Source organism: Enhydra lutris, unplaced genomic scaffold (genome assembly GCF_002288905.1).
Source record: "Enhydra lutris kenyoni isolate GAN:26980312 unplaced genomic scaffold, ASM228890v2 scaffoldscaffold2, whole genome shotgun sequence".
NCBI lineage: Eukaryota > Metazoa > Chordata > Mammalia > Carnivora > Mustelidae > Enhydra > Enhydra lutris.
In genome coordinates, this window is record NW_019154086.1 from 17,844,733 (window position 1) to 17,867,141 (window position 22,409).

The 22,409-nt window shown below is 33.9% G+C and overlaps 1 protein-coding gene across 1 annotated transcript in view; it reads left to right on the forward strand.

Annotated features, from left to right (window-relative positions):
* LOC111149534 (spermatogenesis associated 16) overlaps positions 1-22,409 on the forward strand; it is a 241,417-nt gene that overhangs the window by 51,902 nt on the left and 167,106 nt on the right. Inside the window, exon 2 of the mRNA XM_022506632.1 lies at positions 10,039-10,184. Coding sequence (XP_022362340.1) covers positions 10,039-10,184 — 146 coding nt within the window. The remainder of the gene's footprint in view (positions 1-10,038; positions 10,185-22,409) is intronic.

Here is a 22,409-nt window from a genome sequence, read left to right on the forward strand (position 1 = left end):
ATAAGAACTGTGCTCCTTTTCTCACCATAGCACCTTTAGCATCTATTCCTTCTTTTGTATGTACGCACCCGATCTAGTCCTTCTTGTCTCCATTTCTACATGTTCTAGCCTCTTCCGCTTCTTGAATTAGTCGACTTCTGTCTATAAAATAGGTGATGGTAGTAGTGAAATGATTCATGTATATGGAAGTCTCTTACCTGATTGCTCAATAAATGTTGACCTGTCCCTCTTTTTTCCTGCTTGTCCTCCTTGTCCTACTATTGAATTAATGGTAGTCCAGTGAGATATGGACATAAATATAGATATATGTTACTGAATATATTAAGATGAATGAAGTAGTCATGAATAAAACAGCAATGTTAAGCTGTTGGGATTCACAGTGATCCTTCTAGGATTTGATTGTGACTTACAATGGTTAGCTGAAGAGCATACTATCTAAGAATACAGGACCTAGGTGAGACAGCAGATCTGGGTTTGAACCATAACTCTAGAATTTACTGTCTTGTAAGTTAGTACCCTCCCTTAAACCCAATTTTCTCATCTGAAAATTGGAAGTGATAATATTTAATAAGATACCATGTATAAAGGATAGTATTTGATAGGACACTATGTATAAAGAGCTTAGGACAATGCTAAATGTATAACCAGCACTCAATAAATGCTAGCTATTACAACTATTGGAAAGAGCTGAATTTATATGTAATAATATATTAATTTTACAATACAAATAATTACTTTAAAACAAGCATGTTATTAACCTTATCTTCATTTTAAAATCATATCTTTATGAGCAGAAACGCAGGGGCAAGAAGGAAGGAATTTTTATTGTATTAATTCATTTCACTCCTACTATATTTCTGCTCTGCCTTAAACATCAGATAGCTGGAGTTTAGGGGTATTCCTGAAAAAAAATCTGAAGGTTAATGTGTATCATCTACATGCTCCAGAGCATAAGCATATTGCCGGCTGGGCAGATCAAGGTGAAACACAGTGGAATAAACCTATAATGGCCACACCTCTATTTTAAGGCTACCTGGGGTGGGGGCTACTGAAGCATAGCTATTTTAACAAATAGGAGTAGGAGTGATTAATTACTTTTTACTGTCATTCAACAACTTGTCACCCAGGGAGTAACCTCATTTCTCCAATTCCCATAAATTTAATAGAGGTCACATAGTGGCCTACTTGGCTGAAAAGCATTGCTCCTGAAACCCTGATGGTACTTTTAAGTCTGCTGATGTGTGAACATAATTCTCTGCATCTCTTAGCCCCACACACTCTGTCTCTCCCAGGGAGACACTTTAGTAGATCTATGTGGCACCATGTGGAAAGTTACAAGTGATGAGTTCTCTGATTCATTCCTCTTTCATGTAACAAGAAGATAGAAAATTTAAAACCAATGGGTGTTCTATAGTGTAGAGCTTCTTTCCACTCTGTTAAAGAACTATAAAAAGGTATTTATTGAAATTTAAAACTATTAGTTATGAGACCCTTGCAATGGACATCTAGTTTGGCATCTCGAAAGAAATCTTAAAGATCTCATTTAAAAATTTGCAGGTTAAGTTAGTGGTTAGTTCTTGTGCCTAATTCTCAGCCCTTAGATGCACTAACCCAGATGAAGAGATTTCTAAAAAGCAAAATAACTGCAAAGATGTGCCAGACACCAGGTGGAATTAAAAAAAAAAAAAAAACAAAAGGAAGAACATCATAAAAAGTAGATTATTATCTACATCTATGGCATGCCCAACTCAGAGACACAGAGCCTTTTGTAACTAGAATGCTAGCAGTCCTAAACTTCGTTCAAGGACTTATTCGGGGCATTCTCGGTGCTATTTCATTTCCTAAATCCATTATTAGCCCTCTCCTTATATATGCATAAATGTTAATCCCTTTAACATTTGGGAAATGGAAATTGACAAGCAGTGATTTATTTGATCTTGAGATATGAAGTTGATGAGAAGTGGTGAAAGAGCAGTAAACTCTGGGGGTTAAATTTTGTTTTGTTTTGTTTTCCCTTCCAATTCTCCTGGCAAAGACAGTTTTATGTGTGAGTTCTAACAGCACCAAAGTGAAGTACAAGGACAACAGAGAAGAAACCACCAACCAATCTCAAGCAAACATTTGACTTGGATCAGTCTCTTATAAAAAGATGGGCTTTTGGAAAGATTCTACATGGTAAGAAAGAAAGGGAAATATTAAACTAAGGTGAAATCCAGAAAACAAATTTTCCAAAAGAAAATCCTTAGAAGTTGTAGTGAGAGAGTCTCCCCAATGTCTAACAGAGGTATTAGGTACTTTTTTTTTTTTTTTTTTTTTTTTTAAGTGACTTGAGGGGCACCTGAGTGGTTTGGTCGGTTAAGTGTCTGCTTTGGACTCAGGACATGATCTAAGGTCCTGGGATCGAGGCCCACATCAGACTCCCTGCTCAGTGGGGATTCTGCTTCCCTCTCTTCCTCTGTCTCTCTCTCCACTCATGCTCTCTCTTTCTCTCTGTCTCTCTCAAATAAATAAATAAAATCTTTTTTAAAAAGTGAATAGAATAATTTAGGACCATGAGCCTGACATAAAGGAAAGAGAACTTTCTATTAAAAAAATCAGTTCTAGCCTCTGCTACTAACTAGGGCAAATCATTACACCTCTTTTAGCATAGGTTTTAATACCTGTCAAGTGGAGCAAATTATTTTATCTACTTCATGGAGATACTAAGAAGTTAAATGTAATTATATTTAAAAATGTTTTAGAAATTATCAAAGTTCATTAGTAATGGAATCTTTAATAGATTTCATTTTTTTAGAGATTGTCCACATTTCTGATTTGATTTGTAAATTATTCTTTACTTATTGCTTCTGGTTTAAAATTCACTTTGCAATTTAATCTCTAGTTCTTTATAATTTTATATCCTCTAATTCCCTAATCTTACTTTTTCAAAATAACCAAAAAATACTACCTCTTCAAATTATCTTTCATATTTTGTTAGAGAGAATATCAAGATTCAGTGTTGGGCTTTCCAACTTTTCTATCTTTGGCTCCATTCCTTCTAGATAAGCTTTATTCTCAGACATTTGTCCCAGGTAGCAAAAAAAGGATTCCTCAACATTGGGCTCGTGCAATTAAAAGATCTGTATCTTGAATAGCACTATGACATGGGGTAGATGCAGTTCTCTGGAGTGGTTAAAATGTGTAGAATGGGGAAAGAAATGCAGACTATGCCAAAACACCAGGCTTCCTTGACGGGGCACATAGAAATCAACAAGAAAAATAGTTAGAACATGGAAGACAAATAATAAAAGATCTGGGCAGAGAATCCATCAATAATGCAATAATAAATGACCAACAAATAGGCAAAAAAGGTTTATTCTTACAAGTAACTACGGAAAGTAGGGGGTAAAGTTGCAAAGAGTACTAATAAGCAATCTTAGCTAGCTGCTGGAAAGAGATGGAAATAAAAGCTATGATTTTTTTTTTTCCTCAGGGAAACACAGAAGCATACAACAAACATACATATAGATAAAACTAAAATAAATGAGTTATGCATTTAAATATGTTAGTGAAAGAACTTCAGAAGAGGAAAAAAAAAAACCCTAAGGAAAGGAAGAGAGAAAAAATAACCAAGATCAAAACCAAAATTGATGAATTAGAAATTAGAATAGGGGAATTAACAAATTATTCTAGGAGTTTGTTGTTTTCAGAAAAAAACAATAGTTAAACCTCTGGCAATACTAGTTAAGAAATAAAATAAAACTACAAAGTACTGAGAGTGAGAAAAGGAATGACATAACTAATAACACAGGCATTTAAAATGTTCCAAGAGGGGCGCCTGGGTGGCTCAGTGGGTTAAGCCGCTGCCTTCAGCTCAGGTCATGACCCCAGGTCCTGGGTTCAAGCCCCACATCGGGCTTTCTGCTCAGCAGGGAGCCTGCTTCCTCCTCTCTCTCTGCCTGCCTCTCTGCCTACTTGTGATTTCTCTCTGTCAAAAAAATAAATAAAATCTTTAAAATAAATAAATAAATAAAATAAAATGTTCCAAGAATATGATGTTCTTCACTGTAATGACAGACTTTAAAACCTGAGTGAAACTAAAAATTTTGTAAGACTATTAAAATTAACAGGATTGATGCAAAACATTGAAAACCTGAACAGAACAATAATCATATAAGAAAAAAAAAAGTGAAAGGAACTCAGTTCAAAATTTTTTTCAACTATTTATTTCAAAATGTTCTACAGTATTTTTTTTTTTTTTTTTTTTTTTTTTTTGACAGAGAGAGATCACAAGTAGGCAGAGAGAGGGGAAGGGAAGCAGGCTTCCTGCTGAGCAGAGAGCCCGATGTGGGACTCTATCCCAGGACCCTGAGATCATGACCTGAGCCGAAGGCAGCGGCTTAACCCACTGAGCCACCCAGGCGCCCCTCAAAATGTTCTACAGTATTGAAAAAGATTGGAATCTTTCCAGTTTGTTTTACAAAGCTGGCATAAACCTGATACCAAAACGTGATAAACAAAACTCAAAATAAATTACATATTTGGAAAAAAGTCAAATTATATATTTACTAAATGAAAATAAGTCAATAACAATTAGAACAACACAATTTAAAAATGAATAAAATTTATGAACAAACGGTATAGACTCACACGGCCAATAAACGTTAAGAGGTTGAGCAAATAATCAAGGTAAGGTTAAGGTGCTATTTTTGCCCATCTCATTCACACAGAATAAATAGATTAAAACATTGCTAATACCTAGTGTGGGTAAGGGTAAAGAGAAACAAGAATTTAAATATTTTGTTAGTTAAAGTGTAAAATCAGTCCATAATTTGACACAGAAAAAACCTTATGGAAAAAGTCCCTCAGATATAATTTATCTTCTTATCCAAAACCCCAGTTAAACATGATCACAGCTGTTCTAAAAAAAAAGGCAGGGAAGGAAAAAATGAGAGACACTTACATACTAACATGGTAATTTTTTAATTAAACTTTACTTGAGATAAATATAGAGATAAATATAGATTTGAGATAAATATAGATTTATATGAAGTTGCAAGATATAATGCAGAGATCCCATGTATTCTTTATGCCATTTCTTCGAATAGTGAGGTCTTGCAAAATATAGTACAGTATTGTTACCAGAATATTAGAATTGATACAATCTACCAATCGTAAGCTTTCTCCAGTTTTACTTGTACTCATATGTGTGTTGTGTGTGTATTTAGTTCTGTGCAGTTTTAAGATCTGTAGATGAATGTAGTCACCCAAGATATAGGGCAGTTCTATCATTACAAGGATTCCTTCCTATTGGCCTTTTATAACCACAACACCCATCCCATCACTAACCACTAATCTCTCACAATTACTAATCTGTTCTCTTTTCCTATAATTTTGTCATATAATAATGCAGTATGTAAATTTGGGGGGTTGGCTTTTTTTGCTCAACATAATTCTCTAGAGATTTATTTAAGTTGTGTGTATCACTCTGTTTTTCCTTCAAATTACCAAGTAGTATCCATTCATCCATCATTGCAGTATCTCATAGTATGGGTGTACCACAGTTTAATCATCCACCCACAGAAGGACATCTAGATTGCTTCCAGTTTGGGGCTGTTATGAATTAAGTTCTATAAACATTCATGAATGAATTTCTGTGTGAACATTCATTTTTCTAGGATAAGTGGCCAGAAGTGCAATTGTTGAGCTGTACAGTAGTTGCGTGTTTAATTTGTTAAGAAACTACCATATTGTTTTCTCCAGTGGCTGTACCATTTTACATTCCTGTCATCAGTGTGTGAATGATATCATTTCTCGGCTTTCTCAGCTTTTGGTATCATTTTTATTTTAGCCATTCTTTAGTCATAATTTACAGTTTTAATTTGCATTTCTCTGACTAATGATGGTAAACAATAAGCTGTTAAAGATCTTTTTTATGTGTTTGTTTGCTTCTGTATGTCCTTTGTGGTGTAAAGTCTGTTCTTGTCTTTTGCCCACTTTCAAATTGGATTGTTTATTTATTTTTTTTTCTTTTCTACTGATGAGTTTCAATTCCATTATGGTCAGAAGATATATATTCTGAATGATTTCAGTGTTTTCAATTTGTTGAGATTTGTTTTATGCTCCACAATATAGTCTTTATAGGTGATTTGTACATGGGTGCTTGGGAAAAATATGCATTCTGCTGTAGTTAGGAAGAGTATTATATATATATATATATGAATTAAGTATATATATATATATATATGTCATTTAACATTCTTTTGGTTGATTATGTTGTTCAGATCTTCTGTGTCTTTGGTGATTTTCTTTCTAGTATTTTTACTTTTGTTTAGAGGGGGACATTGAAACACCCAACTGGAATGGTTATCTGAATAGATTTTAATACATTTTAGTTTTTTAATTGGTAACATATAAAAAGAAGCAAAGCATATAAAAAGATGCAAAAATTATATACAATATATAATTTATTATGGTATAAAAACATGAAAATTATAGAAATTTTCAAAAACAAATTTTTTCACTGTGTATCTTTTTTATTATTAAGGTACAGTTGACATACAATATTATATTAATTTAGGTGATATAATGATTTCAGGTGATGATCTGGTATTTTTATCGTAAAATGTTCACCACAGTAAGTCTAGTTAATATCCATCACCAGACATAGTAAAAAAATTTTTTCTTGTGATGACTTTTCAAATTTAATTTCTTCACAAATTTCATATATGCAATACAGTATTACTAACTATTTTCACTGTGGTGTCCATTATACCACCATGACTTATTTATTTTATAACTGGAAGTTTGTACCTTTTGATTCCCTTTACCCATTCCCCACTCCCTGCTCCTGCCTCTAAAAATGTAGTGATCCAAAGGGACACATGCACCCGAATGTTTATAAAAGCAATGTCCACAATAGCCAAACTATGGAAAGAACCTAGATGTCCATCAACAGATGAATGGATAAAGAAGATGTGGTATATATTCAATGGAATACTATGCAACTATCAAAAGAAATGAAATCTTGCCATTTGCAATGATGTTGATGGAACTAGAGGGTATTATGCTGAGCGAAATAAGTCAATCAGAAAGACAATTATATGATCTCCCTGATATGAGGAATTTGAGAGGCAGAGTGAGTGGTTTGGGGGGTAGGGAAGGATAAAATGAAACAAGATGGGATCGGGAGGGAGATAAACCATAAGAGACTCTTAATCTCACAAAACAAGTTGAGGGTTGCTGGGGGTTGGTGGTGGTAGGGATAAGGTGGTTAGGTTATGGACATTGGGGAGGGTATGTGCTTGGTGAGTGCTGTGAAATGTGTAAGCCTGATGATTCACAGACTTGTACCCCTGGGGCAAATAATGCATTATTTGTTAATAAAAATAATTAATAAAAAAAGATTGATCATTTTCATTCTTTTCCTGGCCTTCAATCTTGTAGAAGTAGAGAATACTTCAGTTGTTAGAAGATCAGGCATTTATTCTTCACTTTCTCTCAGTGTTTGTGGAAAAAGCCTTTAATATTATTAAGTCTAAAGGTCTGCTTCCTCCTGCCATGTAAGATCTGAATGTCCTCATGGAGGTTATTCCTTGACTACTTTCTGAATGGCCTACCCATTCATCCCACCAAAAGTTTGCCTGAGAAAGGAAGCTTATCTGCTTCATCACATCAGAGAGGAATATAAGAAGAAATGACAAAATATGCACACAAGGTGTGCCTTGTTTACATCCTGATTTGTGTAAGATTTTATGTAAATTCAGGAGGTTTGGCTATTTGAGACTTGAAAAAAGTATTGGTTTCATTTTGAAGATCAAGTTTATCAAGAAGGTCTAGAATTTTAATGACAATATACCAACAAATAAAACTACACAATTTTTATTTGTTTTATTTTGTACTGATTTGGGTTTTATAAAGAGCTAATGCCATTCACAAATCTTTTTTTCTGAATAATTGTCTATTTAGGTGGGACCTATAGGATGAGATTGATAGAAGAGGGGAGATTCTGATGCTGCCCCAAGCTGCTGCCATGTTCAAACTACAGTGCCTTTTTTTTTTTTTTTTTTACAGATTTTATTTTATTTATTTGACAGCAAGAGAGCAGGAGCTTAGGGGAGGAACAGAGGGAGAAAGAGGGAGAAGCAGGATCCCCACTAAGCAGGAAGCCAGATGCAGGCTTGATCCCAGGACCCTAGGATCATGACCTAAGCTGAGGTAGATGCTTAACTGACTGAGCCACCCAGGTGCCCCTTCACAGTGCTTTCTTAAATTATATTTCAAGATCCTTTTACAACGTCCTTGACATTTGTGAGGGTCAGACTCAGGAATAGTTACTAAATCAGTGTTAAATGTTTTGTCTCTTTTATTATCAATTAATCAGGTAATTTTATAAAATATCCAAACTTAACATTGACTAAGGTCATCCACAAATAGTCTTTCCTTTTTTTCCTCAAAATAATTGAGAAAAGAGTTTTATAATATATACTCTGGGAATCCTTTTAAGAACATGAATAAAATTTGACTATTTTCTAAAACATAATTTGAGAGGAAAGACCCTTATGTTTGATTATGTATATATAGTTGTTACAAGAAAAGGGTAATAGCTTATATGCCTAAAGAGCTCTTAAATTAATAAGAGATTAGCATGTCAATGGAAATAGACAAGGAATAAAAAACAGGTATTTACACAGAGCTAAACCTAACCAAAATTCAATTTTAAAAGATCTATCTAATGCAAATTAAAGTGTAAAGGCAATACTTTTGTCTGGCAATTAGTTTTAGATTCAATAAACATTTATTGATCAAATAAATGAGGCAACATTTTTCACCTATGAAATTGAAAAAGACTTTTAAATGATGTGAATTCTCACAATTGACAGGATATCCAAGCAAAAGATAATATTATCAGGTAACTACCAATTCAAACTATGATATTAAACATCTAGATTCCAGATTTTATTTTATCTTACTGCTTTTGGATAAGATACATTTTAGAACAGAATATAGCCATTCTCAAATGCATTTTGCTTTAAAAAATAATTGGCAATAATGTTAATGTGAATGGCAAGCCAATCTCAATTTAATCTATAAAAGAAAAATTAGTTTAAACTAAATAAATAATGTTTAGAAAAAAATTAAACAGTGTTTAGAAGACAAAATGTATATTAAGGTATATATAAATAGTTATGAATTCCAAATATTATTGTCCACAGTGAGAAAATTTTCTCCAATATATGTCAGATGGAGATAGAAAAGAGCAAAAAAGTAGGTATTCTAAATAAGGTCATTTAACAGAAAGCAGGGTTTCATCTTCCCATCAGCCTTAATTCCAAAGAACAGTAGAAAACACTGAGGGAAAAAAAGTGCTGATGTACCCTTGTCATATTATTGAGACTTCTTAATGTTTGGGGTTCTCCTAAAAAAATTAATTATTTTCTTCATCTACAGTTTATCTATGGTGCCCAGAAACCACTGACTTCCTGGAATTTTTATTAAGAATTCTACATTCTTGCCATGTTTTTCAGATACCATGGCCTCTAATAAATTTTCACTTCTATTCTTTCAATAACATCTTAGAGAATATGATTCAGACTCAAATTAATCACCGATCATGTTAATGGTTCCTAGGAGTTTACTTCCGATACCCCTTATTATATTAAATCAAACTTGATAGTGTGCTAGATCATTGCTCAGCTGGGTTTTCATAAAAGCACTGGTATTTAATATGATTTATACCTGGTTTTCTGTTAATATCTTTGCTTATTGTATGCTTTATTTTTAAAACAGACATTCTAGCAAATGGCACCCCCTTAAAATATATCATGCTTTTAAAATATTTTATAGGAACCATTTTACTGTAAAATGTGTTACTTATTTTATATGATAGTCCAATAACAGTGAACAGCAACAATTTATTTAATTTACAATCAAAATATTAATATTTAACTTGTAGTTTGGAAAAAGTATGCATACATGTACATGTTTTGCTAATATAAAAGCTAAATTACTTGGCAAAATTATTAGGAAATTTAAGGTTTTTTTTTTTTTTTTTTTAAGCTTTGCAGCAAAGGGGCAGCTCTGGGAAAACCATTTGAAGCATCTGCTGAAGATATAGCAAGTGTGGCAAGTTTCATTGAGACAAAGCTTGTTACCTGCTATCTACGCATGAGGAAACCTGACCTTGCCCTGAATCATGCACACAGGTAAAATGAAGTATTAGTAACTGCAAGTAAATACTGTTCATGCAAGCAGAGGGCACTATGTGAACTTGTACAATCAACTTCCATTTCATTTAAATTTAAAGGCAAAACAAAAAAAAAATTTCTTTACTACTTGATTTATGTTAAGCTAGACAATCATAGAGCACAAAGGCCATCTCAAAACCTAATGGAAGGAACAGACACATAAACAGCTACTCATAATGCAGGGTAAAATAAAAAGGCAGAGAACTGAAGTAGCAAATTATTACAGCAAGAGAGGAGAGAGTGAATAAGGTAAGTAAGGGATGAGAAGGATTTCCAAAAATGCACAAAATATGGAGAATAGCAGAAGGAAATTTGGAGTGTCAACCATAAGCAGAGACTTAATGTTCATGGCTTATTTGGTAATAGGATAGCTGATTCAAAGGATGCTATGCAAGGGTAGGTGTGAAAGTTGTCCAAAGGTGCAAGACACTTATTGTCCTTAAGGCTTTCTTTTTCATATTTCTATCCGTCTTCAGAAGTCTGTATCATTATGTTATCTTGTGGCTTCCTAGAATCCCCAAGCTTACCCAGGCCTCTTTTTCTTCCATAAACATATACCTCTCATATGTCCTGTTTCCTAAAGACCTTGCTCTTACCATGGATAATATTCAGCTTAATCTACAGCAAAAATAAACTGATTATGTTATGCCTTTCAAATAAGTTTTCCTTAGAATTATAATGCCTCCTCCCCTTTCTGCCTAACTTTGAACAGTTTACCTAGAACTTTTGGTTTTGTCTATTCTCTGATCTCAGACATCCTGTATTTCTTTTGGATACAAATAAGAAACTAATATCAGCATGAAAACATAATGTTTGCCTTGTTAATAACAGCTATCAGTTATACTAAGACCCATCCTGTGAATGGGAGATCTGCAAACATGACAAACATCATTTACAGCTCCACATCCACGAGGATGTAAAAGATCTACCCAAGATTCTTCACATTCATAAGGAGACCTTGAGTTTGTAGGTTTAAGCTTTCCATTAAGGATACACAAACAAAATCACTTTGAAATTCATAAGATAACCTTCTTGAAAGGAGTTTTCCTCCTCTTTGTTTTTATTATGTTATATGATCACTATACAGTACATCATTAGTTTTTGATGTAGTGTTCCATGATTCATTGTTTGCATATAACACCCAGTGCTCCATGCAATACGTGCCCTCCTTAATACCCATCACCATGGTCACCCATCCCCCCACACCCCTCCCCTCTAAAACCCTCAGTTTCTTTTCTGGAGTCCATAGTCTGTCATGGTTCATATCCTCCTCTGATTCTCCCCTCACTTCATTTTCCCCTTCTTTTCCCTAATGTCCTCCATGCTATTCCTTATGTTCCACAAGTAAGTGAGACCATATAATAACTGTCGTTCTCTGCCTGGCCTATTTCACTTAGCATCATCTCCTCCAGTTCCATCCATGTTGATGCAAATGTTAGGTATTCATCCTTTCTGATGGCTGAGGGTGTCTCTCTTCACAGATCACATGATACTTGATGTGGGAAACCCAAAAGACTCCACCCCCAAATTACTAGAACTCATACAGCAATTCAGTAATGTAGTAGGATACAAAATGAATGCATAGAAATCAGTTGCTTTCCTGTACACTAACAATGTAACTGTAGAAGGAGAAATTAAGGAATCAGTTATATTTACAATAGCACCAAAAACCATTAGGTACCTTGGAATAAACCTAACAAAAGAGGTAAATGATCTATACTCAAGGAACTACAGAACACTCATGAAAGAAATTGAAGAAGACACAAAAAGATGGAAAAGCATTCCATGCTCATGGATTGGAAGAATAAACCTTGTTAAAATGTCTATGCTGCCCAGAGCAATCTATACCTTTAATGCCATCCCGATCAAAATTCCACTGGCATTTTTCAAAGTGCTGGAACAAACAATCCCAAAATTTGTATGGAACCAGAAAAGACCCCAAATCACCAAGGAAATGTTGAAAGAGAAAAAGCTGGGGGAAACACGCCCTGATTTCAAGCTATATTACAAAGCTGTAATTACCAAGACAGCATGGTACTGGCACAAAAACAGACATACAGATCAATGGATCAGAATAGAGAGCTCAGATATGGACCCCCAACTCCATGGTCAACTAATCTTCAACAAATTAGGAAAAAATATCCAGTGGAAAAAAGACAGTCTCTTCAATAAATGGTGCCAGGAAACTTGGACAGTTAATATACAGAAGAATGAAATTCAACAGTTCTCTTACACCATACACAAAGATAAAATTTAAACGGATGAAAGACCTTAATGTGAGACAGGAATCCATCAAGCAGTAACCTCTTCGACATGGGCTAGAGCAATTTCTTTCAAGACATGCCTCCAAAGGCAAGGAAAACAAAAGTGAAAATGAACTTTAGGGACTTCATCAAGATAAAAGCTTCTGCAAAACAAAGGAAACAGTCAACAAAACAAAAGTCAAACCACAGAGAAGATATTTGCAAATGACATTACAGATAATGTAATTATTATTATTAATTATTAAAAATATATAATTATATTTTAATATAATTTATAATATATATAATTTATAATATAATTTATAAATAATATAATATATTATATTTTTAATATAATAATTATATAATTATTAAAAATAATTACAGATAATGGGCTGTCATCCAAGATCTATAAAGAACTTCTCAAACTCAACACCCAAAAAACAAATAATCAAGTCAACAAATGGGCAGAAGACATGAACAGACACTTCTCCAAAGAAGACATACAAATGGCTAACAGACCACGTGAAAAAATGTTCAACATCATTAGCCATTGGGGAAATTCAAATCAAAAATTTTCCTGCTAAGTAAACTACAGAACCTAAAGGCAGAGTCTCTTTCACACACACACACACACACACACAGAGAAAAAAAAAAAATCATCCCTATACTTTTTGGAAACATTTTATGTGGATATAGTTTTGGAATATCTGGGCTACTTGCATGACTTGTGATCACAAAGGGAAAAATATTTGAAATTGGAACAGACCCAGAAAATGTATAGGCATATGTAAAAAATAATAAGTTGAGATGCACTGAAAGTAATTATTTATCACCTTCTCCATGATTTTCGCTGTACATAAAAAGGGTCACTAACACGGCCTACGTATTAAGGAAAATATCTCCTGGATATCAGAATGGTTTGATGAATTTTTAAATCATATTTAATAATAAAAAAATTCCAAATGAAATGGTCATGTCAAAACTTAATTCAGTGTTATAAAAATAAGTAATGAGCATTAGTAAAAAATTTCACTGCAATCCAAATATAAGAAACAATAAAATGCTACAGATCAATAGGTTCATGATTTAGATTTAGCAACTTTTGTTTCAAAACTAAGAGCACTTTTTCAATATTTGAAAACTGCTGAGAAGAGGACATATAATGGTGAATAGTAAAATGATCTTAAATACTACACTTGGATAAAGTTTCATCTTTTTCCATTGTAAAATAACTTTTGCTTCTGTTTCTAAGTTGAACATTAAGTAAGAAATGCAAATCAATAGAGGTTAAACAGTCAATTCATACAATTAATAATGCACCAAGTGAAATAAATCATTTTCTTGGGCTTGTCATCCTGCAGAACTGTGGAAGTCAGTGCATAGGATTCTAATATTAAAGTGTTTTCAAAGATCTTGGATTTTAAAACAGAGTCTGATATATAATCAATAAATATATTTCTCAAAATAAATTAATCAGAATTCTCAATCTATAAATAGCTTACAACCATTAGTTATACAGCGAATGCAGAATTTTGCTTTTGTATTATTACCACTTTGTGATGGTTGCTACTAATCATGAATCAAAATTAAAATATTCCCTTTTTGCATTTATTTGCATTTGCTAAGCATTCTTTAATTTTATGTAAATGTGAGGTCTGCTGCATATCTTTAGGAGATTTGTTAGCACAAAAATTAGCTTAAAAATCATCTGTAGTTTTGCTTCTGATAAAAATAAGTGCATATTTTTATGTCATGTACAAGACTACAAGAACCATAACTTTATGGTTCTAAGTTCAACAAAGATACATTTTGAAATTAATCAGATGTGTATTGTTATTTAAAATATGATAAATGAGATAAAGGCTCTAGAAACACTTATTAACAGTTGTTTTTCCCAATAACATGTCCAAAGTGGCTGATATGCATATCATGCTTTGTTTTGCGTTTTTTTTTTTTTTTTTTTTTTTACTTCAACCAAAAGCTATGCCTAGATTCACCAAACACATCAACTCTTGCTTACCTCATCAGACTAGTGCCATTATTTATCAGGAAATTTTTTTTTTTTTTTAAGATTTTATTTATATATTTGACAAGTAGAGATTACAAGTAGGCAGAGAGACAGGCAGAGAGAGAGAGGTGGAAGCAGTCTCCCTGCTGAGCAGAGAGCCCAATGCGGGGCTTGATCCCAGGACCCTAGGATCATGACCTGAGCCGAAGGCAGAGGCTTAACCCACTGAGCCACCCAGGCACCCCAATCAGGAAGTGTTTTGAATATTCCTAAGATTGATTTCTAATTACTGCTATCTTATCAAGAATAGAAATCGTGCTATAACTCTTTTTCTATCTTGTATTTATATTTTGATATATATAATTGTAAAGATTTTAATAGTGTATATAACTTTTTTTTGCATGTTTCTCATCTGTAGATTCTTGTTTTTCTTGCAGCATTTTGATGCCACAAAGTAGAAGGCAAAATAACAAATATGTAGAAAAGATCCTGTTTTCAAAATTGTTTTGTAATGGTGGCATCTTCATTCTTTCATTCATTCAACAAATATTTATTGAATGCCTACCTAAACCCTATGCTGTGTAGTGGAGAAGCATTTGTAAACAGGAAATATATTTATACACATTAGGAGAAATGTCAAGTGTAAAAAAACAAATATAAATAAATAAATACATGAGAAAAAAGAATGTGATAAATGCTATGAAGGAAATAAATATAATTTCATGTTGCAGAGGCAATATAGTATATTGAATCAGAGCAGAGTCTGGAATCTATCTAGGCTTAAAATCTGACTCCTGGGGTACCTGGGTGGCTCAGTGGGTTAAAGCCTCTGCCTTCGGCTCAGGTCATGATCCCAGGGTCCTGGGATCGAGCTCCGCATCGCGCTCTCTGCTCGGTGGGGAGCCTGCTTCCTCCAATCTCTCTCTCTGCCTACTTGTGATTTCTGTCTGTCAAATAGATAAATAAAAATCTTTAAAAAAAAAAAATCTGACTCCCCCACTCATTAGTTAGCCTGAGTTTAATTCTCTTTAATATTGGGTTATAATTATAGTACCTACTTCACAAATACTATTTCACAAGGTTTTGTGAAAATTAAATCTAAACCCATGAATTTTTAATTCCACCTATGACAGAGTTACTGGCATTGGACCTATATTTCTACTGTAAACAAATAAAACTGGACAAAATATATGAGGTAACTCTTTTCAGGAATTGGACAGTAGTCATGGCAGGACCGTGATCGTCGAGAGAAGGGAAATACACATGGTGTGCCCCACAATTTTATCAGTTTTTGCTAGGAAAATAATTTCCTACCATAATTCAGGAAGATAGATATCAAGTTAAACTGCAAACTCACTGACCTGAGGAGGCAGAGATTAAAATACTACGCTGAAAATAAGCTGTAATTTATAGGGTAAGTGGCCACAAAAAAGGTAGCCGTGTGAGGGGATGGGGCCAGAAATCTGCATGAGGATTTATTATAGATTCTTAACCAATGTGAGGAGTGAGACTCCATGTAGCAGAGATTGCGTGCTGCAGGCATAATAGCTAAATGAAAATATGAGAGACCCTGCAGTGATGGGATGTGTTGGAGTGACAGTGTGAAAGACCTCACTGAGTACCTCAGGCATTCGGTTGAGACCTCAGAAAGACTATGCTTTAAGAGTAAGGACCATGACCTCTAGAAAGGGCCACACATTAGTATTAAGCCAAAATAGATCTGCCCTAACGAAGACTAGAGCCAAGCATGACAGGAACAAGAGTATAAAGAGTATACACTATTTAATTGCTTGGTGGGGAAAACAAACAACAACAACAACAACAAAATCAACAAGTTTACAGGGATGATGTCATAATCCCGATTCCTTACAAAGTTTCAACTGAAATGTCTGGCATAAAATTAAAAATTAATACACATGCAGAGAAATAGCTATGTAAGACTCATAATTAAGAAAATATACAAGTCATAGAAACAGACTCCAAGGTGCCCCATATATTGGAATTGGTAGAGAAAGATTTTCAAGAAGCCATGATCTATTTTTGGTCCAAGGCCCTTGAGATAAAGATTATAATAATGACTGAAGAGATGAGACTCTCAACAGAAAAATAGAAACTAAGAACCAAATGGAGATTTTAGCATACATTAATAAAATACCTGACGTTTTGAAATGTACTGATTGACCTTAGCATTAGTTTGGATACTGCTAAAGACTGAAGATGAATTTACAGAAATTACCTGGTATGAAGAGTGGAAAGAAGAGAGATTTTAAAAAATTAACCATTGCTTCCATGACTTGTTCTCAGGGACAGTAGCAGGAAATCTAGCATACATGTAATTGAAGTCTCAAAAGGAAAAGAAAGAATAGGACATCAAAATATTTACTGAAAATTTTCCAAATTTGATTAAAAAATGGGGATATCCAGTTAGCCCAAACTAGGGTAAAAATAAAAAGAACTACATCTAGGAACATCATAATCAAACTCTTGAAAACCCAACATGGAGAGAAATATTAAGGGCAGTCAAAGGAAAACAATACATTATATAAAAGGGAACAATGATATAAGTAGCAGGTGACTTTTAATCAGAAATAAAGGAGGTTGATGTGCCCAGTAGAACAGTTGATTTTTACATGTCTTCCGTCAGCTCAGGTCACAATCCCAGGGTCCTGGAATCAAACCCTGGTTGGTCTCTCTGTTCATTGGGGAGCCTGCTTCTCATTCCCCCTCTGGCCCTCCCCTTGCTTATGTTCTCTCTCTCTATCTCCATCTCTCTCTCTCAAATAAATAAATGAAATCTTTAAAAAAAGAAAAATAATGGAGGCCAAAATACAGTGGGATAACTTTAAACTGATGAAAGATAAATTATAAAAAGATTACATATTTTGATGTGAATTATTGGACAACAATACCATAAGTCCTGTGGGAAAGAGCACAAATGGAATTTTACTACTAATATTTTTGCATGAGATAGTACAATATTAACTCTAAATAGTCTGTGTTAAATTAAGGATGCACATTATAATTCCTAGAGTAGACCTTAAAAGATAGAAAAGTACAGCTAGAAAGCCAATAGTGAACTTAAAATTATATACTAAAGATATACTTACCTAAAAATAAGTCAGGAAGGTGAAAGAGAATAACAAAAAATGAATGAAACAGTGGAAGATAATTGCAAGATGTTAGAGTTGAACCAAACTATAGTTACATTAAATGTACATTGACTAAACATTCCAATTAAAAGGCGGATATTGCCAATCTGGATTAAATACCAACATTCAAATATATGTTATTTACAAAAAGATATAGATAGAGAATAAAAGGGAGAAAAATGATGTACTATATAGTAAACATAAAAACTTGTTTTTGTGTCAGGCTTGGGTATGTTAATATCAGACAAGGCAGAACATAAGGAGTATTACCAGAGATAAAAAATAAAACTCAATAAAATTCTGAAAATGTGAAATCTGATAGGGTTTGTTCCCTAACCACAGTGGAATATGGTTAACGGAATTAAATTAGAAATGATTAATAGATGTCTAGAAAATCTCTCCAAATGCTTGGAAATTAAACATTTAAATGACCCATGGGTCAAATTTTAAGAAAATAAAATAACCAAAAAAAAAAAAAAAAAGAAAGAAAGAAAGAAAAGAAAAGAAACAAAAAAACACCAAAGGCATGATTTGAATCTCTGCCTTATCACTTACTAGCTTTGACTTCCACGAGAAATTTAACTTCTCTTTCCATCAGTTTTCTCATCTTTATAGCACGTAAACTGCTTAAAGTCCTCCCTGAATGTAAAATGTATCAGATTTGTATTTTATCTCAATTCTACCATGAATAACAAATGCAGATTATTTTCCATGGTATTTATTAATACCAATAAACTCTGCATATGCATAGATGAGACTGTTACTTTTAAGATACCTTTTTGAACCCATCAGAAACTCAGTAGACAATTTTGAAACGCCTATGAAAATACAACTTTTAAGGTGTCATATCCACAACTTTGAGAATAATTAAAATGTTCAGTGGTGATATAAGCTTCAAGCATTACAGATACTTGAAGACAGAGGAAGATCATGGAGTGGGAGGACCCTAGGCTTGTCTCCTCACATGAACACAACTAGATAATTACCAATCATCCTAAATACCCAAGAAATTGACCTGAAGACTGACAGAACAAACTCTACAACTAAAGGAAGAAAAGCAGTCATATCAAAGAAGGTAGGATGTGCAGAGACATTGTTTAAGGGAGAAACAAATCATGGGTGCTGTGGTGGTGGAGGGGGGCATGATCACAGAGAAGGGCAAAAGCGAAAGGAGTACACAGGAACACAGTAGTAGAATGTTTCCCCAAATCCATGGTTTAGAAAATGAAAGGGACCAAATTTCATAAGCTGTTACATCCAGTGGGGATTAAAGCCTGGAGTTTGAATGTCAGCAGGTTTGACTGGGATACAGCCTGGAGAGAAAGCAGGCAAATAACCCAAGGACAGACAACATGGAAATTAGCAATCTGTAGAATGCCTGGAGCATAGAGAAAGGGGTGGGAGGAGGCAGTAGATTTTCTACTCTTCTTGGAGCAAGTTCCTGAGAGGCAGAATTCCAGAAACACCTTTCTGGGAACAAAGGAGCTGGCTGTCACTATTTTCTCACCCCCCCCCCCCACCTCCCAGCATTAAGAGCTGACATTCATTGCCCAACTTGCTTACACCAATCCCCCCAACACTCCTCCTCACTCTGGCCATTCTGCCATTCTCATTCAAGCTTCCCTCAATCCCAATGCAGCAGGACCCTCCCCAGGTGACAAACCACCCACGTCACGTGACCAGAGAGTTCTACAAGACCTCAGTTCTGATGGAGGTGGTATCAAGTCCATTTCAGAAGCAAACCAGAGCACACTTAGTTAAAATTCATCACATTCAAGCCAAGGACCAAACCCTGCCCACAAAAGGCAGGGAGAACCTCTGCAGATGACTATCTTAAAGGATAAAGCAGCCAAAACACAACAAAAGAGCACATGCAGCACACACTGAAGCACCAGGCCCTGGGCACAGCATAATGCCCTTCTTCATATGGCTATTGTTTTCAAAAGCAGGACACATAGCTGGCTTTTCTAACACAGAGAAGAAAGCAGAAACTTAGACAAAATTCCAAGATGGAGGAATTCATCCCAAATGAAGGAATAAGGCCATAGCCAGAGATCTAAGCAAAAGACATATGAGTAACATGCCTGATTGAGAATTTAAAGCAATAATTATAAAGATACTCACTGGGTTTGAGAGAAAAAATAGAAGACATCAATGAGACCCTTACCACAGAGATTTAAAAAAAAGTTAAAAAAGAATCAGAGATGAAGAATGCAATAAATGAGATTGGAAACAGGCTTGATGCAATGTACAGCAGGCTAGAAGAAGCAGGGGAATGAATTAGTGACCTAGAAGATATAATAATGGAAAATATTGAAGCTGAACAAAAAAGAAAAAAATTATGCAACACTAGAATAGATTTAGGGAACTCAGTGATTCCATCAAACATAATAACGTTTGTATTATAGGAATCCCAGAAGAAGAGAGAAAAGAGAGAAGAAAATTTATTTCAAGAAATAATAGCAGAAAACTTCCTTAATCTGGGGAAGGAAACAAACATCCCGGTCCAGGAAGCACAAAGAACTCCCACCAAAATCAATAAAAGCAAGCCAACACCAAGACATATTGTAATTAAATTTGCAAAGTATAGTGATAAAGGAAATACCTTAAAAGCAGCAAGACAAAAGAAGTCCTTAACTTACAAGGCAAAACTGATAAGGCTAGCTGGATATTTCTCAACAGAAATTTGACAAGCCAGAAGAGAGTGCCATGATATATTCAAAATAATGAATGGGAAAAACCTGCAGCCAAGAATACTCTATCCAGCAAAGCTATCATTCAGAATAGAGGAGAGAAAGAGTTTCTTAGACAAGCAAAAATTAAAGGAGTTCATGACCACTAAACCAGCCCTGCCTCTTTGAGTACAACGGAGAGACCAAAAGTGATGGGGACAAGAAGGGATTAGAGAAATCTCCAGAAACAATGACAAAAAAGTAATGAGATGGCTCTAAATACATATTTAACAATAATTACTTTGAATGTAAATAGACTAAATGATCTGATCAAAAGACATTGGTGTCAGAATGGATTAAAAAAATAAGACCCATCTATATGCTGCCTATAAGAGACTCATGTAAGATATAAAGACACCTGTAGATTGAAAGTGAGGGGATGGAGAATTATTTATCACACAAATGGATGTCAAAAGAAAACCAGAGTAGTAATACTTATATCAAACAAACTAGACTTTAAAACAAAGAATGTAACAACAGACAAACAAGAGCACTATATCATAATAAAGGAGATAATCTAACAGGAAGCTATAACAATTATAAATATTTGTGCACCCAACATAGAAGCACCCAAATAAATGAGCAATTTAAAAAAATAAACTGATTGATTATAATAATACAATAGCAGAAGAATTTAACATTACATTAACGGACAGATCATCTAAACAGAAAATAAACAAGGAAATTGGCTTTGAATGACACACTGAACCAGATGGACATAACAGATATGTTTAGAACATTCCATCCTAAAATAGCAGTATATACATTTTTTTATTTTATTTTATTTTTTTCAGTGTTCCAGTATACATTCTTTTTGAATGTACATGGGATATTCTCAAGGACAGGTCATATATTAGGTGACAAATCAGGCCTCGACAATTACAAAAAGATTGAAATCATACCATGCACCTTTTCTGACCACAATACTATGAAACTAAAAGCCAACCACAAGAAAAAATTTTGAAAGACCACAAAAACATGGAAGTTAAATAACATGCCACCAAACAATGAATGGGTCAACCAGGAAATCAAAGAAGAAATTAAAAAATAAATACATGGAAACAAATAAAAATGAAATACAACAGTCCAAACAAAACCTTTGGGAGGCAGCAAAAGTGGTCCTAAGGGGGATGTATATGGCAATACAAGCCTACCTTAAGAAGCAAGAAGACTCTCAAATAAACAACCTAACCTTATACCTAAAGGACAACAAAAGAAGCCTAGGGCCAACAGAAGAAAGGAAATGATAAAGATTAGAGCAGAAATAAATGATACAAAAACTAAAAAATAAAGCAAAAACAATAGAACACATCAGCAATACCAGGAGCTGGTTCTTTGAAAAATTCAATAATATTGATAAATCTCTAGCTAGACTTATCAAAAAGAAAAGAAAAAAGACCCAGATAAATAAAATCACAAAAGAGAGGGGAGAAATAACAACCAACACCACAGAAATACAAATAATTATAAAAGAATATTATGAAAACATATATGTCAACAAATTGGACAACCTAGGATAAATATAATATATTTATCTATATAATATAGATAATATAAACTACCAAAACCGAAACAGGAAGAAATAGAAAAACTGAACAGACCAATAATCAGAAAAGAAATTGAATCAGTAACCAGAAAACTCCCAACAAACAAAAACAGGGCCAGATGGCTTCACAGGCAAATTCTATCAAAGTTCCAAAGAAGAGTTAACATCTATTCTTCTCAAACTATTCCAAAAAATAGGAAAGGAAAGAGAACCTCCAAATTTATTCTATGAGGTCAGCATTACCTTGATATCAAAATCAGATAAAGACTCCAGTAAAAAAGAGAACTTATATTCCTGATGAACATAGATGCAAAAATTCTCAGTAAAGTATTAGCAAATCAAATCCAACATCTCAATAAAATATTAGCAAATCAATTAAAAGAATCATTCACCATAATCAAGTGGGATTTATTCCTGTGTTGTAAGGGTGGCCCAATATTTGCAAATCAATCAACATGCTACACCACATTAATAAAAGAAAGGTTAAAAACAATATGATCAT